Source organism: Mus caroli, unplaced genomic scaffold, assembly GCF_978045245.1.
Source record: "Mus caroli unplaced genomic scaffold, Mus_caroli_1 scaffold_3, whole genome shotgun sequence".
Taxonomy (NCBI): domain Eukaryota; kingdom Metazoa; phylum Chordata; class Mammalia; order Rodentia; family Muridae; genus Mus; species Mus caroli.
This window is the reverse complement of record NW_028227258.1, coordinates 75,382,501-75,405,000: the sequence shown is the minus strand read 5'-3', so window position 1 is coordinate 75,405,000 and position 22,500 is coordinate 75,382,501. Positions and strand designations below refer to the sequence as shown.

The 22,500-nt window shown below is 38.6% G+C and overlaps 1 protein-coding gene across 4 annotated transcripts in view; it reads left to right on the top strand.

The window, feature by feature from the left end:
- Nucleotides 1-22,500, top strand: part of Lrba (LPS responsive beige-like anchor protein) — a 576,347-nt gene that overhangs the window by 407,995 nt on the left and 145,852 nt on the right. For all 4 annotated transcript variants that reach the window (XM_029475138.2, XM_021158805.3, XM_085835789.1 and 1 more), the window contains exons 45-46: nucleotides 12,689-12,829; nucleotides 13,849-13,968. In XM_029475138.2, coding sequence (XP_029330998.1) covers nucleotides 12,689-12,829; nucleotides 13,849-13,968 — 261 coding nt within the window. The remainder of the gene's footprint in view (nucleotides 1-12,688; nucleotides 12,830-13,848; nucleotides 13,969-22,500) is intronic.

Genomic DNA, 22,500 nt, shown 5'->3' with positions numbered 1-22,500 from the left:
ATGAGGACACCTGGCCCACAGAGAACCATGACAACAGAAGCTGCGGTCAGAGTTATGCTGCTAAGGAGGGCTCTCCTCAAGAGGCCTCAGAGAGATCAGTGCTCCTGACACTGACAAGAGTCCATTTCAGATTTCTCTGTATCTAGGCAGAGGTAGGTTTCTATTGTTTGGAGGAGCCATTCAGTTGTGGCACTTTGTTGCAGGAGTTCCAGGAAACAAATACACACACACACACACTTTCTTTTAAATCACGATTTCCTAATAAGTGTATTGGTTCATATTTTGTAATATCTCACATTATGCTTATAGGAATCCTACTCCTTTTTCTGATATTTGTATGACAATGTTGTTTCAGTGACTCTTCACACTATCTTCTTTCCATCTTTAAAAACCCAATCTTTGTCTTTATATTTAACAACTCTATTTTGTATAAAGTGTTTCGTACTATATGGGTTTGTACCCAATCTTACTGTCTCTACATTTTAATTTCAGTATTGTTAACATTTATACTTAATGCTAATTTTGTTATAGCGTTTTAAAATTATTTGTGTGTGTGGTTTATACATGTGTACTTGTTTGTGTGTATATGTATATGGAAGAGCAAAGTCAATGCCAGGTGTCGTCTTCTATCCCTTTCCATCGTATATTCAGGAGACAGTGTCTTTTAGTGAATCCAGAGCTCATAGCTTATCAGCCAGCATGCCTCAGGGGTTCTCCTGTCTACCCTTCCCACAGCCAGATTACAGGGACATTCCACCACACCTGGATACATACATAGAACGGATTTGAGTTCAGATCCTTCAGCTTGTGTGGCAGGCATTTGACAAACTAAGCCATTTCCCTTTCCTTCCATGGTTGTTGGAAGTCTTCCTTCTCACTTTCTGGTTCTGATGTCACTGTCAGTTCTCTATGCCTTATCTCCCTTTATCTGCCCTTTTTGACATTATTATTACAGTGCTGCATTCTCTGGGACAGGAAAACATTACAGCCTGAGGTATGAATATCTTCTCTCTAGAACATGTGTGCTGCTGCTTCAGTGAGCAGTTTGGTCTTATCAATGAGGGCACTGAGTTCTTCAGTGCTTCACAGGCTAGGGTTTCCATTTCACCTTGCCCAGTGGTGCTGGAGTACTTCTCTCAGTCTTCCTGTCCTTTCGGACCGCAGATTCTGGAAGCCTATACATACAGAGAGGTATTTTCCTTTTGTACTGTTTTTTCCCTGCAAGTAAACCTCCCAGTGCTGGAGAGAGCACTTGTTAGTTCTCATCCAGATGCAGTGGCAAGCATTCTGGCCTGTGTGGTCCCAGGAGGATCGTCTCAGCATTCTGGACTCCAGCTCTCACGTCACCCAAATGTGCTGGTCATCTGTGACAGGTCTTGAACAGGGGCGATTCTCCTATCTGAGCTCTCCTTTGTGTTGGTTAAAATTTTCAGCAAAGAGAGATTTTTTAAAAAATTTTTTTTCAGCATTCTCTAAAGTGAAGGGATTTTGCTTTGACCTACCCCTGAAGCAGTGTGTCTGCCTCTTGTATTAGATTGTTTTCCTTCTCTTTTCTTGCATTTGCCCAGACTCTGTGACAGAATGTGGTGTCTTCCCTATCAGCTTAAAGGATGGTGTCATATGAGAAGGGTTAGTGTTAGTGATGATGATGCCTCTGCTCTCCTGTCTTTCCATGCTCGTGCTCTCTGCAGGAGCACCCTGTGCAGACCACTGGGAAAGTATTTCAGACATGTGTGTGTCTTTGGATGTACCAGAGCTTCTAAACTCATACGTTTACTCAAATTAGGCATTTTAAGGGTTTTTTTTATTTATAATTTTTGTTTGCTAGTATTCCTTTGTCAACTTTTTATATTTCTATACAACGTCTTAATTGATGGTCTTGTCAGTTTGGGGCTTCAGTTCACTTGGTTGTTTTCTACCTCAATTTGCTATGAGAATCTCAAAAAACGTTTGGATTTTTATAGACCTTTTCTAGTAGGATGGAAACAGCTTTCTCCAGACCTCTTACTTTTAAACAAGGTCTTACCGTGTAACCCAGGCTCATCTTCCTGTCTCAAACTCCATGTGTGCACCCCACCTCAGCCTGGGCAGAGCAGCCTTACCTTGGTGCCTTCTAATTCTAAGAGAGACATTGTTTTCTCTGATAATAAAATTGTCATGACTTTCCAGTGCTTCTCATGAATATAGTGTGTTACTAAAATAGAATCCTATTGTTAAGCTTTGAATCTGCAGTGTCCACAGAGGGTGTTTGAACACCCAGTCTTTGTCTTTATGTTTAATGGTACTTTTTATTTAATACTGTATGGTTTTATATCCAACCTTACAATCTCTACCTTTTAATTTTTAGTGCTGGTATCACTTACAATAGTTGTTAACTCCTATATGATTGTTGATAGCTCTTTCCTTAGCTAGTAGCTCTGTCGTAAGAGACTGTTGAGCATTTAGGAGGCAGAACCTGACTGGCAGAAGTGGGTCATTAGTGGCAGATCTTTGAAGATGATAGCTGTCTCTAGTTCCTAATGGCTATGTGCTTTCTGCTCCTATATGATGTGAGCAGCCACCACGTGCTCCTGCCTCCACAATCTGAGCTGTTCAGCAGTGTCTTCCCGTCACAGTGGACAGAACCCTTCTAAATAAATCTTCGTACCTTAAGTTCTTCCTGTCAGAACTGTGGGCACAGTGACGGAAGGCCAACTTGTGTCCCCATTAATATTTGACAGCTCCGTTTTCCTGTGGCACACAGTCTCTCAGGGTGTTTTATCTACCGCCTACCCTACAATTAAAGTGAGCCATTTCTTTAAGAAGACCAGTTTTCTTTTAATGAAAATATTCAACTCAGCTTTAAAAATACAAATTATTGCCAGGCACACCTTTAATCCCAGCACTTGGGAGGCAGAGGCAGGTGGATTTCTGAGTTCAAGGCCAACCTGGTCTACAGAATGAGTTCCAGGACAGTCAGGGCTATACAGAGAAACCCTGTCTCGGAAAAACAAAACAAAACAAAACAAAACAAATTATTTTGGGAAAAAAAGGCCACTATTTTAATTCTCAGAATTCTTAGACTGGGTATTATTATTTTTCATTCTCAAAATTTTTAGCTTAATGTACTCTTTGACATCCACATATTTTAAAGTAACTTTTATCATGATCTTAAATTATGAAAAGTTTGGAGTAATCTTAGAAGGTTCTTCATTTGGAAGAAAGGCTGAGATAGTTCATAAGATGTTATATTCTATTTTCATAAGTGATTACAATTTAAATATTGATGTTAAGTAAAAATATCAGTACTCCATATTAAAGTTTATGTTCTCTCAGTGCATGAAGAGCAGAGACAAGTATAAGTAATCATTTTAAAGTTGCCTCTTTCTGAATTTGACTTTATAGTGGAATCACTGGTAGCAGCACTCTGCAGTGTTTGGATCCTCTACCCAAGCCCTTCTCTAAGCACGATGGATGATCTCTTGATACCTTTGCTTTATAACTAACTTAATTACTATGCCTCTGAATATGGTGAATTAGTCATAATCCTTTAAGGCAACAGAACCAATAGGGGATATTTACATCAATATTCTTATATACAATAAAGATTAAATGAAAATTTTGGACATTGATAATCTTATAGCATATCCCCTTGTATAGAAAACCAAGATAAATTTTAAATTGTACTTGTAAATCTAGTTGGCTCTTTTTCCCTCCTCTTGCAGTGGAAGAGGTTATGTGTTTTTGCAGTGTAGGTGATACAATGTAGAGATGCACACCGTGAGTGAGCACCATTCAGTCTACTGAGGGCCATATTGGATCTAAAGCTAGAGGCATGGAGACTCTTCCCAGCTGTCCTTGTCTGCATTGCCCCCTTGTCAGTGGGGAAAACTCCTGGCCTGGACTGTTTCAGTGGCCAGCTTTCATTTGGTCTCAGGGCTTCAGCCTGGGGACTCTTAAAACAGTCTTGTTTCCCCATGCTTGCCAGGAATAGGCTTATCAATGTTACAGCCTTCAATTCTTGATTATTCGTTTATCAGGTCTCATTGCTCAAAATCACTCCAAATGTGATAGTATTTACTAGTTTTGTGTATGATCCAATAGCTATCCATGAGCTATGAGAATTACGAGGATCTCCTGTTTCATCTGTTGAGTTATTAGTGATCATCTGACTAAACTGATAACAATTACTACATCTCTCCTAAAAGCCAGTTATTTAACTATTGCCCAATTTTAGTTTGTATCCTTGTTTAATATTTGAACTATGGTAGTAGTATCTAAAATGCTTTACAACTCAGGTTCTTTTGACAAATATAGTATTTTTTATTAATTCTTTGAAATTTTTTTACATGCACTATTTTGATTATATTTATGTTCACTCCTTCCTGAACTATCCACATACTTCCAACCTCTCCAAATTTCATGTTTTTTTTTTTTAATGGAGTTTTATTTTTGTGGACACTTCTAGGTTCCTGGTCAACCTGTGAGGGCCCATATCTTAAAGAAAACTGACTCTGCCCTTGCCAGCAGCCCTCACCGACTCAGTAGCTCCTCAGCTACTGATGCAACTCAGGTGCTTCCCGGTGCATTGTCAGTTTTAGCCTGCACTACTGTAACTTCTTTTTCAGCATGGGGTAGGTGGAAGAAGGCTGTGTGTGCTCTACCACATGGAGAACCGAGGACAACCTTGGGTGTCAGCCTTCATGCACCTTGTTTTCTACACTGTCTCTAATTCACTGCTGTATATACCAGACTGTTTGGCTTTTGAACTTCCAGGGCTTCTCTGTGTCTGTCTGCATCTTTCTGTAGAGGTTTGCTGCGGTTACAGGTGCATGAACAGTGTCTAGCTTTACCTGGGTCCTTAGATCCAAACTTGGGCATCAGGCTTGCACAACGAGTACTGTACGTACTTAGACCTGTGTCTGTATTATATTGATATTTAACATTCCCTTAAAATATGATAGTTTTTCCAAGTGGACAGTAACTTATTTTTATTATCTTAAGCCCCTCTTCCTCTTCTAATTTTGTTATTTGGCTATGTACCTTATGTGTACACTATTGAACCATTGAGAGTTATTAACATTGATTTATAGTATAGATAAATTATTTAATTTTAATGCCCTTAAGTTGGTTCTGAAAATGAATAGTTGTATTTATGTATAAATATGTTTATCAACTTTGAACCTCATGTTTTTGTTATTTTTCTAATTTAAAACATTTTTTATAAATTATTTTTAGAATTTTAGATTTGTTTCTTGGGCTCTTGGCCTTTAGCGCATTGCTATCATTGTTCCATCCACATTATGTTCCAGTGTATGCGACTTTCTCAGGCTCAGATTAAGAACATTTGGTAAGAGTAACCCCCATAATCCTAACGTAGCTGATAAAGCAGATTTGTAATGGCAAATATACCTCAATCTAGCATTTTGAATGTTTGAAATTATTTGAATTCTCCATAGGCACCATAAGTAAACTGGAATACTTTATTTTTCCCAAGATGTCATTATTATATTGAAAGGGATAGTGTATATATTTCAATTTACCATAGAAGCCTGTGTATAATGTGTTTTCAAGGGATCAAAAATAACCCCGCTACTGAAAGCAAAAGTGCTTATTTGTTAACTCTAAAAGCTATAGAAGCATGCTGATGGAATTTTTTTTCTTGACAATATTAAATAAAGCCTAGGGTATATGAAGATAAGTGCCAAGCCATCTCTGTCATATACGGCATGTGACAAAACACTCTACAAGCCAAGGTTGTATAAAAATGATGACCAGGCTTGTTTCATTTGTCATTTAGATACAAAAGAGCTAGAACTAAAATAAGACACTTGTGCTTCCTGCAGTACACTATGGCCTGCATAACAACGACTCTTTGTTCATTTTCCTCCTCTGCAAGGCAGATGGGATGCAACCAAGTAACCATGGTTTTCTTTAAAAAGCTTCAAAAACACATAGATTACTGACTCTCATTTGGGGTTGCTGCTGTGGTACACAGTTATCAAAGTTAAAGGGAAAGTAAATAGGAGACATTAATTACAGTATATATTTTAGATAGAAACTGTTTTAAAGCATGGTTTCAATGTCCCCAAGACAAAAATATGCATTTTCCATTTGTGATAACTTCTCCTAAAGTGCTTCTCCAGATACTACATAAATAGGAAGAAACACCTAAACAATATGTTGTTAAATACTACGTACATACATACATACAACAATAGCTATGTTGTCATGCAGAAATACATTACAATTTCAAGTAATACATCTTTTTTTTTTTCTTTCTTTTTTAATACACGAGACTCACTGTGTAGCTCTGGCTGACCTGGAACTCACTGTGTAGACCAGGCTGACCCTGAATTCACAGAAGTCTGCCAGACTGCTTCACTTTCTGGCTGCTAGGATTAAAGGTGCATGCTACTCTAACCAGCGTTTCTTCTTTTCTTTCTATATGCATCTTACTTTAACCGGATACCCCAATGAATTAATTTTAATATCTGAGTTCATCATTAATATTTGCATTATCCCAGGCAACACATACCATTCTAGATCTGGCCTGTAGTTTGGTCTTAGTGCCCTAACTCTTTGCTACCTGTAAGCAGATGACTGTAGCTGCTGGTACATTTTATATCTCCCAGACACAACGTTTTCACACCTGCAAAAATGGAGGGTGCTAATAGGCCTGGATGATACGGAATTGTTTTGAATCTAGTGGGTTTATTTACTTATGGCTCTGAGAATCTTTGTTTATATCGGACAAATAGAAACATTGTTGTCATGTGGAGCATTCCTTTGGGTCCATGCACTACTTCCTGGAATATTCCCAAACCAAATAATTACAACAGTCACTGACTTTTTTTGACATAACATTTCTTTTACCATTCTCTGAACTACAAACCTTCATCTGTGCATATACATCAGATACCTTACTGTTATTTTTGACATTTACCCTCAATATCATTATAATATAAAAACCATGAAGGAGCAGTTGGTTCACCAGTTTTTCTATTTTAATCTAGTGTTTTGCTTTCACTTTGTCATGACTCTATCAGTATGTGCTGGCACTCTGTACTTTTAGAAGAGGATAAGCTCTGCCTGTGTGCTGATTCCGCATTTCCAATCATTCTGTGTGTACATGACAGCATGAGATGGCTTTCAGGAGACCTTCATGATCCTAAGCAGAGCCATAGAGGTCCTCTTGTGTTCCCTTCCGGACCCTTCTCTATGTTGACATCTTGCCACTGGTCTGTACACCATAAAATGGGTCTTTGCAAAGTAGCACTCTAACTCTTTCAGGCGTTAATTCCTGGGACGTGCTCCAGACCCTTTCTGTTCTCTCTTTAGCTCTCTTTTCTTAACAATATTTTTCAAGAAAACTTATACTGTGAGGTGTTAAAAAGTCTGAGACTTGTGGATTTCAGAAGTTTGTTCATTTAAACAAATCTATGCACTATAGGATTTCTGAGGTTTCCTGTCAGTTCTTCCTGACGGTCTTGGCCTCAGCAGCTGCAAACATGTTCCTCTTAGAGTTTGTGGAAAGTCACTTCTGAAAGGTTGATCTGAGCTGCAGCAGTTCATATGTAAATGTCAAAAGGAAAGAAGGAAGGGTGCTGCCAGCATATGACATCACAGCAGCTGTGCTTACAGGATGGGCTTTGCACAGAGCTCTCCTGAGTACCTTACACATGTGGCTCTTAGATAAACCTACTGAACAAAGGTCATATTTGAAAAATAGTGTGCAGATATTGAAATTAGGGAAAACAACTGCTAGCACAGCACTTTCAGATGGAGACAAAGATGTGGAGAGGGAATTTTAAATCTTACATTTGAGTAGCTAAGACTGAAGTTGAGTTTGAGCTAAATTACTTGTTACTTCATCTCATTTTTTTGTGAATAAATAATCAGGTTTTATAAGTTACAGAATTCAATCTGGAAACATTATTCTTTAACTTCAAGTTATAGTTTTCAAAATTCAAAGAAAAGAAAAAGCTAATTTTTACTGGTAGTTAAGAGTCAGTGAAGTTTTAAGGTGTCTATGGAAAATTTTTTCATTAATCTGATTAAAAGATGATTCTTAGTTGCTTTGATATTATCCAGCTTTTCATATAAATTATTTAGATGCTTAGATCTTTGAAAAATGCGTTTACTTTTGGACTTATTGGAGTCTGCAGTGAGGGAGGCTAAGGGGCGGGGAGGCTGCAGTGAGGGAGGCTAAGGGGCGGGGAGGCTGCAGTGAGAGAGGCTGAGGGGCAGGGAGGCTGCAGTGAGGGAGAGGGAGCCTGAGGGGCAGGGAGGCTGCAGTGAGGGAGAGGGAGCCTGAGGGGCAGGGAGGCTGCAGTGAAGGAGAGGGAGCCTGAGGGGCAGGGAGGCTGCAGTGAGGGAGAGGGAGCCTGAGGGGCAGGGAGGCTGCAGTGAGGGAGAGGGAGCCTGGGGGGCAGGGAGGCTGCAGTTAGGGAGGCTGAGGGGCAGGGAGGATGCAGTGAGGGAGAGGGAGCCTGAGGGGCAGGGAGGCTGCAGTGAGGGAGGCTAAGGGGCAGGGAGGCTGCAGTGAGGGAGAGGGAGCCTGAGGGGCAGGGAGGCTGCAGTGAGGGAGAGGGAGCCTGAGGGGCAGGGAGGCTGCAGTGAGGGAGACTGAGGGGCAGGGAGAATGCTGTGAGGGAGGCTGAGGGGCAGGGAGGATGCTGTGAGGGAGGCTGAGGGGCAGGGAGGATGCTGTGAGGAAGGCTGAGGGGCAGGGAGGATGATGTGAGGGAGGCTGAGGGGCAGGGAGGCTGCAGTGAGGTAGGCTGAGGGGCAGGGAGGATGCTGTGAGGGAGCCTGAGGGACAGGGTGGATGCAGTGAGGGAGCCTGAGGGGCAGGGAGACTGCAGCACTGCATAGTGCGGCTTTCATCCTGCCTCGTGGGTACCAGTTATCATGTTTATTATCAGGCTTGATTGATGACCAGTCTTCTTACATATTCCTGATTAAATAACCTCAGAAAAGAAATAATTAAGAATAACTTTCTGTGCCATATCTGAACTGGGCACACTTACGTGGAGTATTTTTGTTAATTAGCAAAAGTACTTCTCAAGAAGTAGTAAAATAATTTTTTATTGTAATAAGTTTACAAAGCTGATTTAAACACTCCCACTTTATAAGTTCTACGTCTGCCTCACTAACAGGCCACTTGTTACCCCAGAGATGCCACCTTGCTGTTTATATGATATCACTGGTGCATTCTCAGACTGGGGGTTTGTCGCTTTGCCCTAGCATTTTCAAAAAACTTTGTTTCTTGACATTTTAAATTTGTTTTTTGTAATTTATTCTAGTTTATATATTCATTCTCACATAATTATTAGTTATGACACTCCAAATTTCAAATTACTTATATTTTTATTTTAATCTTTCATGCTATTTTACCTTTGTTTTATAGGGATTAAATTTTTATTTAATTCTGTTTATTTTTCCATACCCTAATGATATTTTAATGTTCTTTTTAATGAACTTAAATTATGTACTTTTTGTATCCTTTAATCAATATTTATTTTCTATTTATTGTTACCAAGAAATTATGGCCAGTATTAAATGGTGGTAATTTTTGTTTCTTCCTTTAAAATTCTGCTGATTAAAAATAATGTCCTGAGCTGGACAGTGGTGGCGCACGCTTTAATCCCAGCACTTGGGAGGCAGAGGCAGGCGGATTTCTGAGTTCGAGGCCAGCCTGGTCTACAGAATGAGTTCCAGGACAGCCAGAGCTACACAGAGAAACCCTGTCTCGAAAAAACAAAAACAAAAAACAAAACAAAACAAAAAAACAAAACAACCACAATAACAACAAAAAATGTCCTGTCTAGCAGGTTAAATTGTACAGAGAATTCACTATGAGATGAGAATACTAGCCATCTCCCTGAACTGCCTAGCAATTGTTACCCATCATATACCAGATAAGTAGGAGGAGGCATTAACTTTCTGCAGAGATGAATATACAGTTTGGAATGCTGGGTTAGACAGTGTTTTAAAATGCTGTGGTGCACTTTGCTATCTGCCTGACTCTTGCTTAGTTAAATGTTTTGTAGCATTATAACATAGTTGGATTCTGTTCATCTTTTAAAGCAGCTGTCAGAAAAATATGGGCCAGCATGGTAGAATGTATTAGCTCAATACATTGTCTCCATTTTATTATGAAGCTGCTGAGGAAGCCATGATATACAGCACTGTCATTACAGATCTATTGTTAGGATGGTTCCACAGTCTTCTTTGCACTGCCATTAATTTATAGCAGTAAACAATATGTAGCCTTCCAACTGCAGCAAAGCAGAATCTTTTAATGAGGTGGATGTTATTACCACAATAAATCAGTGCTTTCCCGTAATGTATAATTCAATGTGTGTATTCCCACTGTAACTTCTCTGAGTAAGCTGATAGTGTGTCATTGTCAGTGCACAGCTCCACTGCTCCTCTTCTTTTAAAACCTTCCTTTATTTGGTGACTTCTTTTTTATATGCTTGCAAATAAATGTGGTATGTCTTGATAGCTGTCCTGTAGCAGGCTTCAGAAACCAACTGTGACAATACCAGCCAGAATCGATACTGTGAGTTCTACCTGCGTGCATCTCAGTATGATGCCTTTTCTTTCAGATGCTAGTGAAATCAATCCTAATTGGTCTTAGCATTATAGTCAAGAAATGTGATTCTATAACTATCGATTCACTGAGGTACTCATTTGGAGAGTAATAAAAATAGGAGCAGATAAAGTGTATTCTTAATATGCTGCTGAACCATACAAAGGCACATTGATTCTGTTTTTAATTCATATAATTTGTCTTCTAGTGATTTTATTTCTTTTCTTCTTTTTACATGGCTGTATCTTTAGGGATAATAACTAAAATACATTTTAAAACCCTCCATATTGGTTCTTTAACAAAGAAAGAATTTCTGGAATGATTTTGATTCTTACCATATATTTAATAAGTCAGGTATAATTCTTTGGTATTAAAATTAATAGTTTAAAAGAATACATTTAAAATTAGTAATGTGACACTGACTTAAATTAGTAATCAATTGTATGTTTTTAAAGATCAGGTTGTAAAGTAAAAGCTGACCATATAAAATCATGTCCTTCAGGACCAAGATTCTGTTGAATGAGAATGATTCCAATTATTAACAGTTTTGAAGGTAAATTAACTAGCAAATTAAGAAATGTAGCTAAATTAATGATTTCAAAATGTTATTTATAGTCACAATATGAAAAGTATTTCAAGACCTGGTCTGAACATGGCTTCCCTTTTATTGTGTGACTTCTGAATATATCTGTTTTAAAATAAGGTTATTTTATGTCCTCATGAATAGTCAGATATTTTCTTGATCTTATAAATAACTTGTAAAATTTCCTGAGAGATATAAAACAATTCTGTGTCTCATTATGGAAGTTACTTTTTAATTGTATTTATATTTTGAGTAAGGAGTAGAGATTTTCTATAGGTTGGAGTGTTTTCATAGACTGAGTTGTAATTCAGTGTGACTGACCTTAACATTCTTAGAACGGTAGCCCAGTTTTGATAGTCTAAAAAGGATACTGTCTTCCTTAAGGCAGTGTCAGAATGCTACTCACTGTTTAGAGGAGAGTTGGTATCTTCCCGGAAGAGCAAGAGCCATTTCATGCCCATGTCAAGCAATGTTCTGGACGCTTTATAGGCAATTGTTATATTTAAACTCTTTTACCTTCTAAAAAATTACTCAAAAAACAATAATTAGCATTCATTGAGTGTGGCCATACATGGCTTGACGACTTTAATGTATATTCTTTCTTTATTTTACAAACAACCTTCTGACTGGGCATGAGCTTTCTAATGAGTCCAGTATCTTCCTTCACTTTGCGTTACTGATTCTGGAACTTCTGTTGAAATGTTTTATTTTCAATATAAGATCATGATGTTCTTACCATTCCTTGGGGTGTGGGATGGATGACGATGATGGTGCTGATGGTGCTGATGGTGCTGATGATAGCTCATGCAGGCATTTAGAAGCTAGAAGTAAATGTTGCATATCTTTATCTCTTCCTATCTTTTTTATTTTTTTTTCTGAGACATGATCTCTTACTGAAACTGAAGCTCGGTGATTTGGCTAAGCTGGCTTTCCAGCAAGCCCCAGCGATCTACCTATCTCTGCCTCCTGAGCATTATTAGAATTGCAGTTCTTTGTCACCTTTACCAGCTTTTTCATGGTTGCTTGAGATTTGAACTCAGGTCCTAATGATTGCAGTGCAAGATTTCACCCATTGAGCCATCTGCACAGCCCACTAGCCTCGAACTTTTGTTGAGCTTATGTTAGTAGAACCTTCTCATTGAGTCTTACTCCCTTTCTCTTACAACATCTTTGCTCTCATTTAGCTCCTCTTCTCAGCTTCCTCCCACCCTCTTCTCAGAGACAGAAGTAAGCCCTCTAGCACCAAGATGTTTCTGGTTGCTGCTTCTAATTATAAAACTATGTGTAACAAAAATGACAGGTTTGCCCATCTACTTAGTTATCTGTACATTCTTAGCCATGCTGAGGGAAAAGTCTGAATTTTTCTGTTTGTTCCTTGGGTATTGGCACTGCTGTTTTTCTAACTGCAAATACATATATGTTTACATTTTATTTCCTGCATACTTAAAGAATAATCCTAAAAGAATGGAAGAAATAAAGGATGATTGCATTTATATTCCTTTCTCTCCCTCCTCTTCTAATGGCAGCCAATAGGAGCTTTGAATCCCAAACGAGCAGCATTCTTTGCAGAGCGATTTGAGTCATGGGAAGATGATCAAGTTCCAAAGTTCCACTATGGTACTCATTACTCAACTGCAAGTTTTGTTCTTGCGTGGCTTCTAAGAATAGTAAGTTCAATTTGAATAATAGACCGTGACTAAATAAATCCAATGTTTCAGAGACTGGGGAATGATTGGAAATCATCACCATGTTTTTTGAATATTGAAAATAGTTTTAAACAGTTAAGCTTTTAAATAAATATGCATTGGCCCATATTTTGTGCCATAACTGTAAAAGTGTTTCCTCTAGAACTGTGTGCGTATCTTCTTCAAATCTGTATCTTCAGACATCGCCCAGCACACCAGATTAGCTGGGTGCTTTTCAAGTATAGCTCGTTAAAATAAGAAGTAACTAAGGTTTTGTTAACACATTTGTTTATACATTCTGGTACTTTCTTTGCTCTAAATAGAGTAAGATGTGTCTTCAAATAACCAGCAGTGTTGTGTATTGATAACGTTAGTTAAGCAAGAAAGGTTTCTATAAAACTGAAAGGTGATTCATGTACTAAAAAGTAATGTCTTTGGGAACCATTAGCAGCAGCACATCATTATTTAAAGCCTGTGAATAGAGTATGGACAGACATAAGTCAGAAGAATATGGAAGGACATACATCTTAGTATATGGACAGACAGAAGTCTTAGGTGTAATTTACAGGCTTAGCTGCTGCCAGGTAATTACCCACAAATACTTGTTTAAGTGTTCTTTAACTAAGAGGAGGCTTTTAAACCTCCCAAACATTTTTCTTTTCTTAATCATAAATTGTGAGCCAGCCATAACAATACAGAAATTACATATTGTACTATTTCCTGAACACTGAAGCAAATGCATTTAATTCATGTCTAAAAGCTATTAGCAATTTATTTTTGGCAAGGAAGGAAGCTGATGAAAATATCACTGATACCAAAATTTTGAAGGCATAGAAACATTTGGAAAAAAATTAAGAGCTATAATGTAATAATTTGCCTATAACTTGCATTCTTTACATTGGACATATTACTAAGTAATGACTACTATTAGTTTAAAATATATATGTAAAAATTTATAAAAACATGAAAACATAAAAGGTTTTTCACTTCTTACTTTTTAGGAACCTTTTACAACTTACTTTCTAAATTTACAAGGAGGGAAATTTGATCATGCAGATAGGACGTTCTCCTCAGTCTCCAGAGCATGGCGAAACAGTCAGCGTGACACATCTGACATTAAGGTACAGAAACAGTTCATTTTATGGTTCTTACAGCCAGGTTATTTCATATTGAGTGAATGTTCCATATTTCTTTCTCCTGAGCCTGCCATATTTGTCAAAGGTAAACCTCAGAGAATGGAACCTTAATTGAATGGCCAAGAACCATTGTCCATGATTTTTGTTTTCTTCTTTGTATGCATCTGTCTGTCTGCCTGGCCTGAATGTCTTTCATTTCACTAGTTGGAAATTTCTAATTATAGAATATTGTTCCTCTTCCACACATCGTTTGAATTGTATGTATATAAGCACCATGCTGAACACACTTCCAAACATAGTGAAGAAAATTACCACAGCATGAAAACAGGAAAAATCTCAGGCATATTTATTTGTATCTCTCAAAGGTCTATTTTTAAAATAATCACTATTGTAGGTACTATAATCCTTGCCAGACTTCAGCTTCTATCCTCAGAAGTCCAATAAGGAACTGTGTTGGGTGCTGTTAAAGCATAATGAGTTGAACCTATTGTTTTTAGGCCCCTTATAGTCTTATAAAATAATATAACGTATACATAAATAATAGTACCATGTGGGGAGAGAAGTACCACATAAGAAACAGGCATTTGACGGAAGGAAAGTTATATTACTATGCATGTATTACTATAGAACACGTACAAAGTTTGTGCTGGGGTGAGAATGCCCTGCCACACTGAGATATGCTACTTTACAAGGTAAAATATATTCTTCTATTTTATTTGACATTATAGATTACAATATTGCTATTTTAGAGATACTCTGTTGAAGATCCTATTATATGCAAAAGTAATCTCTCCTATTTGAAAATCTGTCAAGACTTTTTTTATCTCATAAGATTCTCTGAAGCACTGTTGTCAGTAGTGGGTCACTTAGATGGCTCAGCAGTTAGAGTGCTTGTTGTATAAGTTAGACAGCCTGACTTAGATCAGGGACCCAGGTAAAGATGGAAGGACACACCAAGCTCCAGAGTCGTCCTCCAAACTCCACACTCATGTGTTGGCACGTATGCATCTACACACGCATCATGCAGAAACAACAATAATGAAATCCTTTTCAAAAGAATCTTTAGATAAGTTTCTATTGATGGTGAGGTACATTTGATGGAAATAGTTAAGAGAGTTAATGGCTGCTGTTGAAACCTATTCCCTATTCTTCTATTACCAGCACTGATTTCATACTTAACTGTCAGGAAGCTATAAGAGATATGTGCAGATACATGAAAAAAAAATTGATGAACCTGACTTTTTTGTTGCCCAAATAAAGATGTTAGGATTTTATTTTTACTTTGAATTCTTTACCTTGTAAGCCTCATAAACAAAATATAACTTTGTACTTCATTGTCATAATAGAAGGATATACTCGATTGTTATAATTTTGAGAATTATTTTTCATTCTTTATTATAGAAACATTGACTGCCTTCGGCTTTCTGTTTCTGTTTCTCCTAATACCGAATTCTTGGTTAAGCTTGGATGGACAGGAAGTGTACATGATAGATTCTTGTGGTTTTCTTCTCTATTTTTTCATAAAATACCAGACTTTCCTCTCAGATTTCATTTCATAGTATTATATTTATTCTAAAGCATGGATTTTATTTTATACATGGATACAATGTATCTGTGTTTATTCCCAATTCCTTCCTCCCACTACTAACCTACCTTCCCCCAAACTATTGTTCTCAGTCATATTTTTCTTTTTTCTTTTTATTTTATTATTGAAAACAAAGGTATTTTCATAAAATTTATTCTGATCAGGGTTTCCTCTCCCTTGTCTCCTCCCATATCTCCTACCCTACCAATTCCATACCTTTTTTCTGTCTCTCTTAAGAAAACAATCAGACCAATAAAAAGACAATGGATAAGGAAAAAGAACAATATAAAAAAACTGGTAGGCCCTCCCACCCCCAAAAGAAACAGAGGACAAAAAATGCATACACACATACCATAAATTGCAAATGAAAATACCAGTAAGATTTAGAAAATACAATATGAGACAATTAGCAACAAACTTTTAAGTTTATTTTGTGTTGGCCCTCTGCTGATGGGAATGAGGCCTGCCTTTAAGTGTGGTTCACAGACACAGTGAGATTCCCTTGGAGAAACCAATGTTTCCTCTATGAGTGTTTGTCATTGGATGTAGTTTCTTGGCTAATGACTAGAGATGGTACCCACCTCCTCCTCTCAGTGCTGGGACCCAATCTTGCTTGAATGTATACAGGCCCTAGGCATGCTGCTATACTCTGTGAGCTAATGTGTATGTCAGTCCCTTTTGTCTGGAAGACACTTCTTGCTATCATTCATCCCACTGGCTTTTACAATTTTTCTACCTTCTCTTCTATACATAGTTCCTTGAGCCCTGAGGGGAGGTACTTAATGGATACTTCCCACTTAAGACTGAGTGTTTCAAGGCCTTTCACTCTGCACACTGTCCAATCTGGATCTCTATTTTGTTCCCGTCTGCTGAAGGAGAAACTGTTTCTGATAATGGCTGGATGAGACACTAATCTTTGGAGACAGCAGAATGTCATTAGAAATCATTTTATTACTATGTTCCTTTAGCACACTAGTAGTTTTTGTTTTCTCCCTAGGTAGATGGCTAGTTTAGTCTCAGTTTCTTGGACATCCAGCCAGTATAACTAACTGTACAACTTGTAGGTCTTATTCCAGAAACACAAGCAGATGAAACGTGAATATTATACTAATATAACTAATTAAAATGTCATCTTTAGGCTCTTTAGTGTAGAGAAAATTCATATTTATTTCATTACTTGTTCTTCATTGTGCCCAAATTATACATATATACATACATACATACATACATACATACATACATACATACATACATTACCGGACTGTAGTTTACCCTCCCTCTATTCCTCCCAGCCCTGGCCCCTATCCACACCTCTGTTTCTCTTCAGAGAACACCTGAAATTCTCTCTTCCATGTCTTGTACTGTGTTGGTGAGTGTGCTGGCTAGTTTTATGTCAACTTGACACAAGCTAGAGTCCTTGGAGAGAAGAGAGCCTCAATTTAGAAAATGCTCCTAGGAAATGTAATTGAGGAAAATATGTAATAAAAAATATTAAAAATTAAAAAAAAAAAAAGAAAATGCTCCTAGAAGATTGGGCTGTAGGCATGCCTATAGAATATTTTCTTAATTAAAGATTGATGTGGGAATGCCCAGCCCATTGTTGGTAAGACTGCTCCTGGGCAGGTGGTCCTGGGTTCTATATGAAAGCAGGGTGAGCAAGTCCTGGGGAGAAAGCCAGTAAGCAGCACTCTCCATGACCTCTGTGTCAGCTCTCACCTCCAGGTTGCTGCCATGATTAGGTCCCTGTCCTGAATCCCTCTGATGATGAATGATGATGTGAAAGCACAAGCTAAATCCCCCCTTGTCTCCTCAAGTTGCTTTGGTTTTATCACAGTGATATCTTCATTTGACTTTCTAAAATTTTCATTTCCAGTTTCATCTGTTTATGTTTTCTTTAGTCATTCTGTTTCTACTTTCATGTCTTGAACTCTTTCCTTCATTTCACTCTGCTCTTTGTCTCATAGACTTCATGATGGGATTTATTCATAATCTCCTTAAGGTCCTTGAACATATTCACAATTAGTATTTTTGAACCCTTTGCTTGTCCTTCAGTCACATAGCATTTCTCAGGCTCTACCACAGTAGGATTGCTGGTTTCTGGTGGAGACCTAGTGTCCTGGCTATTTTTGTCTGTGTGTCTATGCTGGTGTCTAGGCATCTGGGTTGGGAAGATTGAGGTGACTCTTGTTGTTGATATTAGGTCTGATCTTTGTTGGATGGTTGTTCCATTCTCTAGATTCTGTTGTGCTCGCTGAATCTTAGGAAACTGTGTTTGTTGTGGAGTGTCAGATAGAGGGTGCTTCTGTAGGTCAGTGGGTGGCAGACTAAGAGAAAATAGCTGTGAATTGTAAATGTCTTCAGGAAATAGCTAAGATCTCCTTCACACCCAGAGGTGGAATCCCCAGGGGTTTGGAGGTGTGGTGGGAAGAGGGGGGGGGTTGCAAATAGTTTAAAGTAAAGCAGTTAAGTGTTTGGGGAGCCAGGGTGAAAGGGTTGAGGGGATCCTGGATCTGAACCAAGCGTTGGAGTCTCCACTGGATGGGGTTGAGGTATAAGCAAGTGGGTACTGAGCTGAGGGGGAGAATGGAGACATCAGAAAGGAGGACAGAAGGAAGGAGTGATTCACCCCCTGAGTTCCTGACAGCTGTGGCCACTGGAAAAAGAAAGTGTTTGTAGGTCTGGGCAGCTGACACTCAGGGACTGGAGGAGTGGGGAGGGAGGAGAGGCCCCTGCAAGCTGTCTGCTACAGGACTAGCAGGAGACTGGAATGACTACTGACGAGGCAGAGGCACAAAGGAAGGAGTGTGGACATCCTTGGAGTCCAGGTCTGGTGTTTGCATTGAGGATCCCAGGAGAGAAGTGTTCCTAGGTATAGGAGGCTGACCCAAAGGCCTTCAAAAAGTAACAGCAACAACACACCAAGACCAGTTAGTGCTTGCCTAATAGCATTCATGGGTGGGTATGGGGCTTAACATTCATTATTTAGTGTGTACCTGATTAAATTTTCACTTTCTTTCAAATATCCTATGCTAAAAAACAAAAAACAAAACAAACAAACAAACAAAAACAGGAAAGGAAAATCCAACATAACGACTAAAAGAAATAAACAAAAGAACCAATGGTCATTTCTTTCTCCTTTCTTATTTTTCTTATTTTTTTCCTTCAGTAAATAATTTGGAATAATAATGGGTTCCCTAACAGATGTCAAAAGACAGTACTGATTATTAGCATTATACTAAACTCGCACTTCTGGGCATGGTAATTATGAGAGCTCTAGTAACTACTGGTTTCCTAACAGTATCATTTAAAGCCTCTATATGACGTTATGGTGAGAAAAGTTTCGTGGGTTTTCTATTCTGTGCTCTTCTTTTGCCCTGAAGTCTTACTCTGTTGTCCAGGCTGGCTTCACAATCCCTGGCTCTACTGACTCTCCTGCCATAGCCTCCAGAATAGCTGGGACTGTAATGAAATAATACCATAGCCAACCAAAAGGGAAGGAGTATGAAACTGGAAATACAAGGAGCCTGCTTAGAATTATTTCCACATTCTTTTTTTTTTAATATATTTTTTAAAAATCTCTTGTATTTTTCTATTTCTACTTTCTCATATGTTACTTTGTGTAAAGTTTTTAGGTCTAACTTTGGTGAAGCTGACATCTTACCAGTATATATATTCTATCTCTGTACCTTGTCCCATCCTGAATATCCACAGTGTGGTATACCACTGATAAATCACTCCATTTTCTCTATTGATAACCAGCTAAATGGACCCTACAACTTAATGACTTCCGCATACTTAGACAGCATTAATTTACAGTTACATAGGCCATTTAGAGAGCTTCTGAAAATGGACCCTGCTAACAGCGAGGAAGGATTTAATCATGACTCTTTTTTTCTTTCTTCCTTTTTTTTGTTTGTTTGTTTGTTTTGTTTTGTTTTGTTTTGTTTTGTTTTTCGAGATAGGGTTTCTCTGTATAGCCCTGGCTGTCCTGGAACTCACTTTGTAGACCAGGCTGGCCTCAAACTCAGAAATCTACCTGCCTCTGACTCCGGAGTGCTGGGATTAAAGGCAAATGAGTTGAAGAAGCAATTTTTGAGTTCACTGATACAGCACCCCCAACTCAGAAGGAAGAGGAGTGGGAAGCATGATGCTAAGGATATGTGACTGCTTCCCAGGAGCAGTGTGCGAGACAGCCAGTTCTAGGTTTGAAGAACAGGAGTGACAAGAATGTAATAATGTGACCAGTGGTGACATTTTTTATTAAGCTAGAGTGAATGCAGTACACACATTTCAAAGTAGTTAAATAAGAGACATTGGAGGCAAACTGAGTAGCATATTACAGAAGTGTGGGTAAACTCTGGAAATCAGTCTGGCGGTTCCTCAGAAAATTGGACATAGTACTACCGGAGGATCCAGCAATACCTCTCCTGGGCATATATCCAGAAGATGTCCCAATCGGTAAAAAGGACACATGCTCCACTATGTTCATAGCAGCCCTATTTATAATAGCCAGAAGCTGGAAAGAACCCAGATGTCCCTCAACAGAGGAATGGATACAGAAATTATGGTACATTTACACAATGGAGTACTACTCAGCTATTAAAAAGAATGAATTTATGAAATTCATAGCCAAATGGATGGACCTGGAGGGCATCATCTTGAGTGAAGTAACACAATCACAAAAGAACTCACACAATATGTATTCACTGATAAGTGGATATTAGCCCAAAACTTAGGATACCCAAGATATAAGATACAATTTACTAAACGCATGAAACTGAAGAAGAACGAAGACCCAAGTGTGGACACTGTGCCCCTTCTTAGAATTGGGAACAAAACACCCAGGGAAGGAGTTACAGAGACAACGTTCGTAGCTGTGATGAAAGGATGGACCATTTAGAGACTGCCGTATCCAGGGATCCTTCCCATAAGCAGCTTCTAAACGCTGACACCATTGCATACACTAGCAAGATTTTGCTGAAAGGACCCAAATATAGCTGTCTCTTGTGAGACGATGCCGGGGCCTAGCAAACACAGGAGTGGATGTTCACAGTCAGCTATTGGATGTATCACAGGGCTCCCTATGCAGAAGCTAGAGAAAGTACCCAAGGAGCTAAAGGGATCTGCAACCCTATTGTCGGAACAACATGATGTACTAACCAGAACCCCGGAGCTCTTGTCTCTAGCTGCATATGTATCGAAAGATGGCCTAGTCGGCCATCATTGGAAAGAGAGGCCCATTGGACTTGCAAACTTTATATGCCCCAATATAGGGGAATGCCAGGGCCAAAAGAATGGGAATGGGTGGGTAGGGAAGTGGGGGTGCTATGGGGGACTTTTGGGATAGCATTGGAAATGTAACTGAGGAAAATATGTAATAAAAATATTAAAAATTAAAAAAAAAAGAAGTGTGGGTAAATGTCAACAAATGGGTCATTATTGTGGGATGGGAAGAGAGAAAAGAGAGGTACTGAATTTGACTTGGGCAAAAATGTAGAGAACACAGAAGACAAAGCAACTTGGTCTAATATTTAGCTCCCTAACTTCAGATGAAAACTTGTATTGAGAATTAAGTTAAAATCTACTAAAGCATGTTCATTTATTAGTTCTCATTGACTATTTACCATAAGTAGTATACAACCCATCAGCTGTGAAAAACAGGTTTACATAAACTATTTTTAATATAAGTTAGATGTGCACGTTAGATTATAGCAAGGTGAACAAGTGACTGGAGGAGTGCCCTTGCAGTGACTTCATATGCTAAGTGGTTTGGAGCTGTATCTTAAAGATTCAAGGGAACTTAACAGACCTCCCAAATTTATGTCTCGAGCCTGTACATGTCTTCTTCTATCTGACTCCCTCCTCAACAATCCCTTTATAATACATAAAATAGATCATAAATTTAATATGTTTACAACTAAATTCCTGGTCATTATTACTTTAAACCTACTCCTCTCAAAATTGTTCCATGCTAGCAAGCAGATGGCTTTCCATTTGGAGTATAAGCTGAAGCCCTACACTGTAAGACTCTCCACCCTGCCCCTGCCAGTCGTCTGTGTCGTCACCTCATGCTTTTGCTTTTCCTCTGTCCACTCTGTCCACTCTGTCCACTCTGTCCAGCTTAGCCAGGAGAGGTTCACTGCACTTGATGGGGCTCTGGCTTCTCTTCATCCTGGTGACTTGGGTTTGTTTGTTTGTTTGTTTGTTTGTTTTTCTTTCACTTAAGACATTTCCTTGCAGTGTCCTCTGTACTCATTCCTTACTCTCCCAGGTCTTTGCTCAAATGCCATCTTTTTGGTAAAGTTTCCCTGGTTACAATTGCATTCCTTACTCCTTTTCCTCTTACTTCCTGATCTCGTTTTTCTTGCTGCCACTCACCAGCTGACATCCATGTCTTGTACTTATTGGTATGTTTATTATGTTTCATCACACTGGAACATTAGCTTCATGAAAGGATGGATTTGGAGCTTTTTCATCCATTGGCTTATCCCTAGAGCTCAGAGCAGTGCCTGGAGCATATTAGGCACTTGATCAGATATTTCTGAAGTTAATGATTTGGAGCCAGTGAGATTGATCAGCAGGTCAGGGTGCTTCCCACCAAGCCTGATGACCAGAGTTCAGTCCCTGGAGTTCATGTGATAGAAGGAGAGAACCAACTTCTGGAAGTTCTGCTCAGACTTCCACACATGTACCATGCCATTCACACAGGGATGCATTCACACATGCTAAACACACATATGTGCACAAACACACACATGAATGAATGAATAAGAGTAAAGAAATAATTCATGATTTGATAAAAAAAAGAGGATTATTTTGAATGAGGGAAATGACATGAATTTGAAGGGAACATGTTCATTTGAATTTGAACATGAACATGAATTTGAAGGAGAATGTTCATGAATTTAGGAAAAAATTGGAAAAGAGATTCT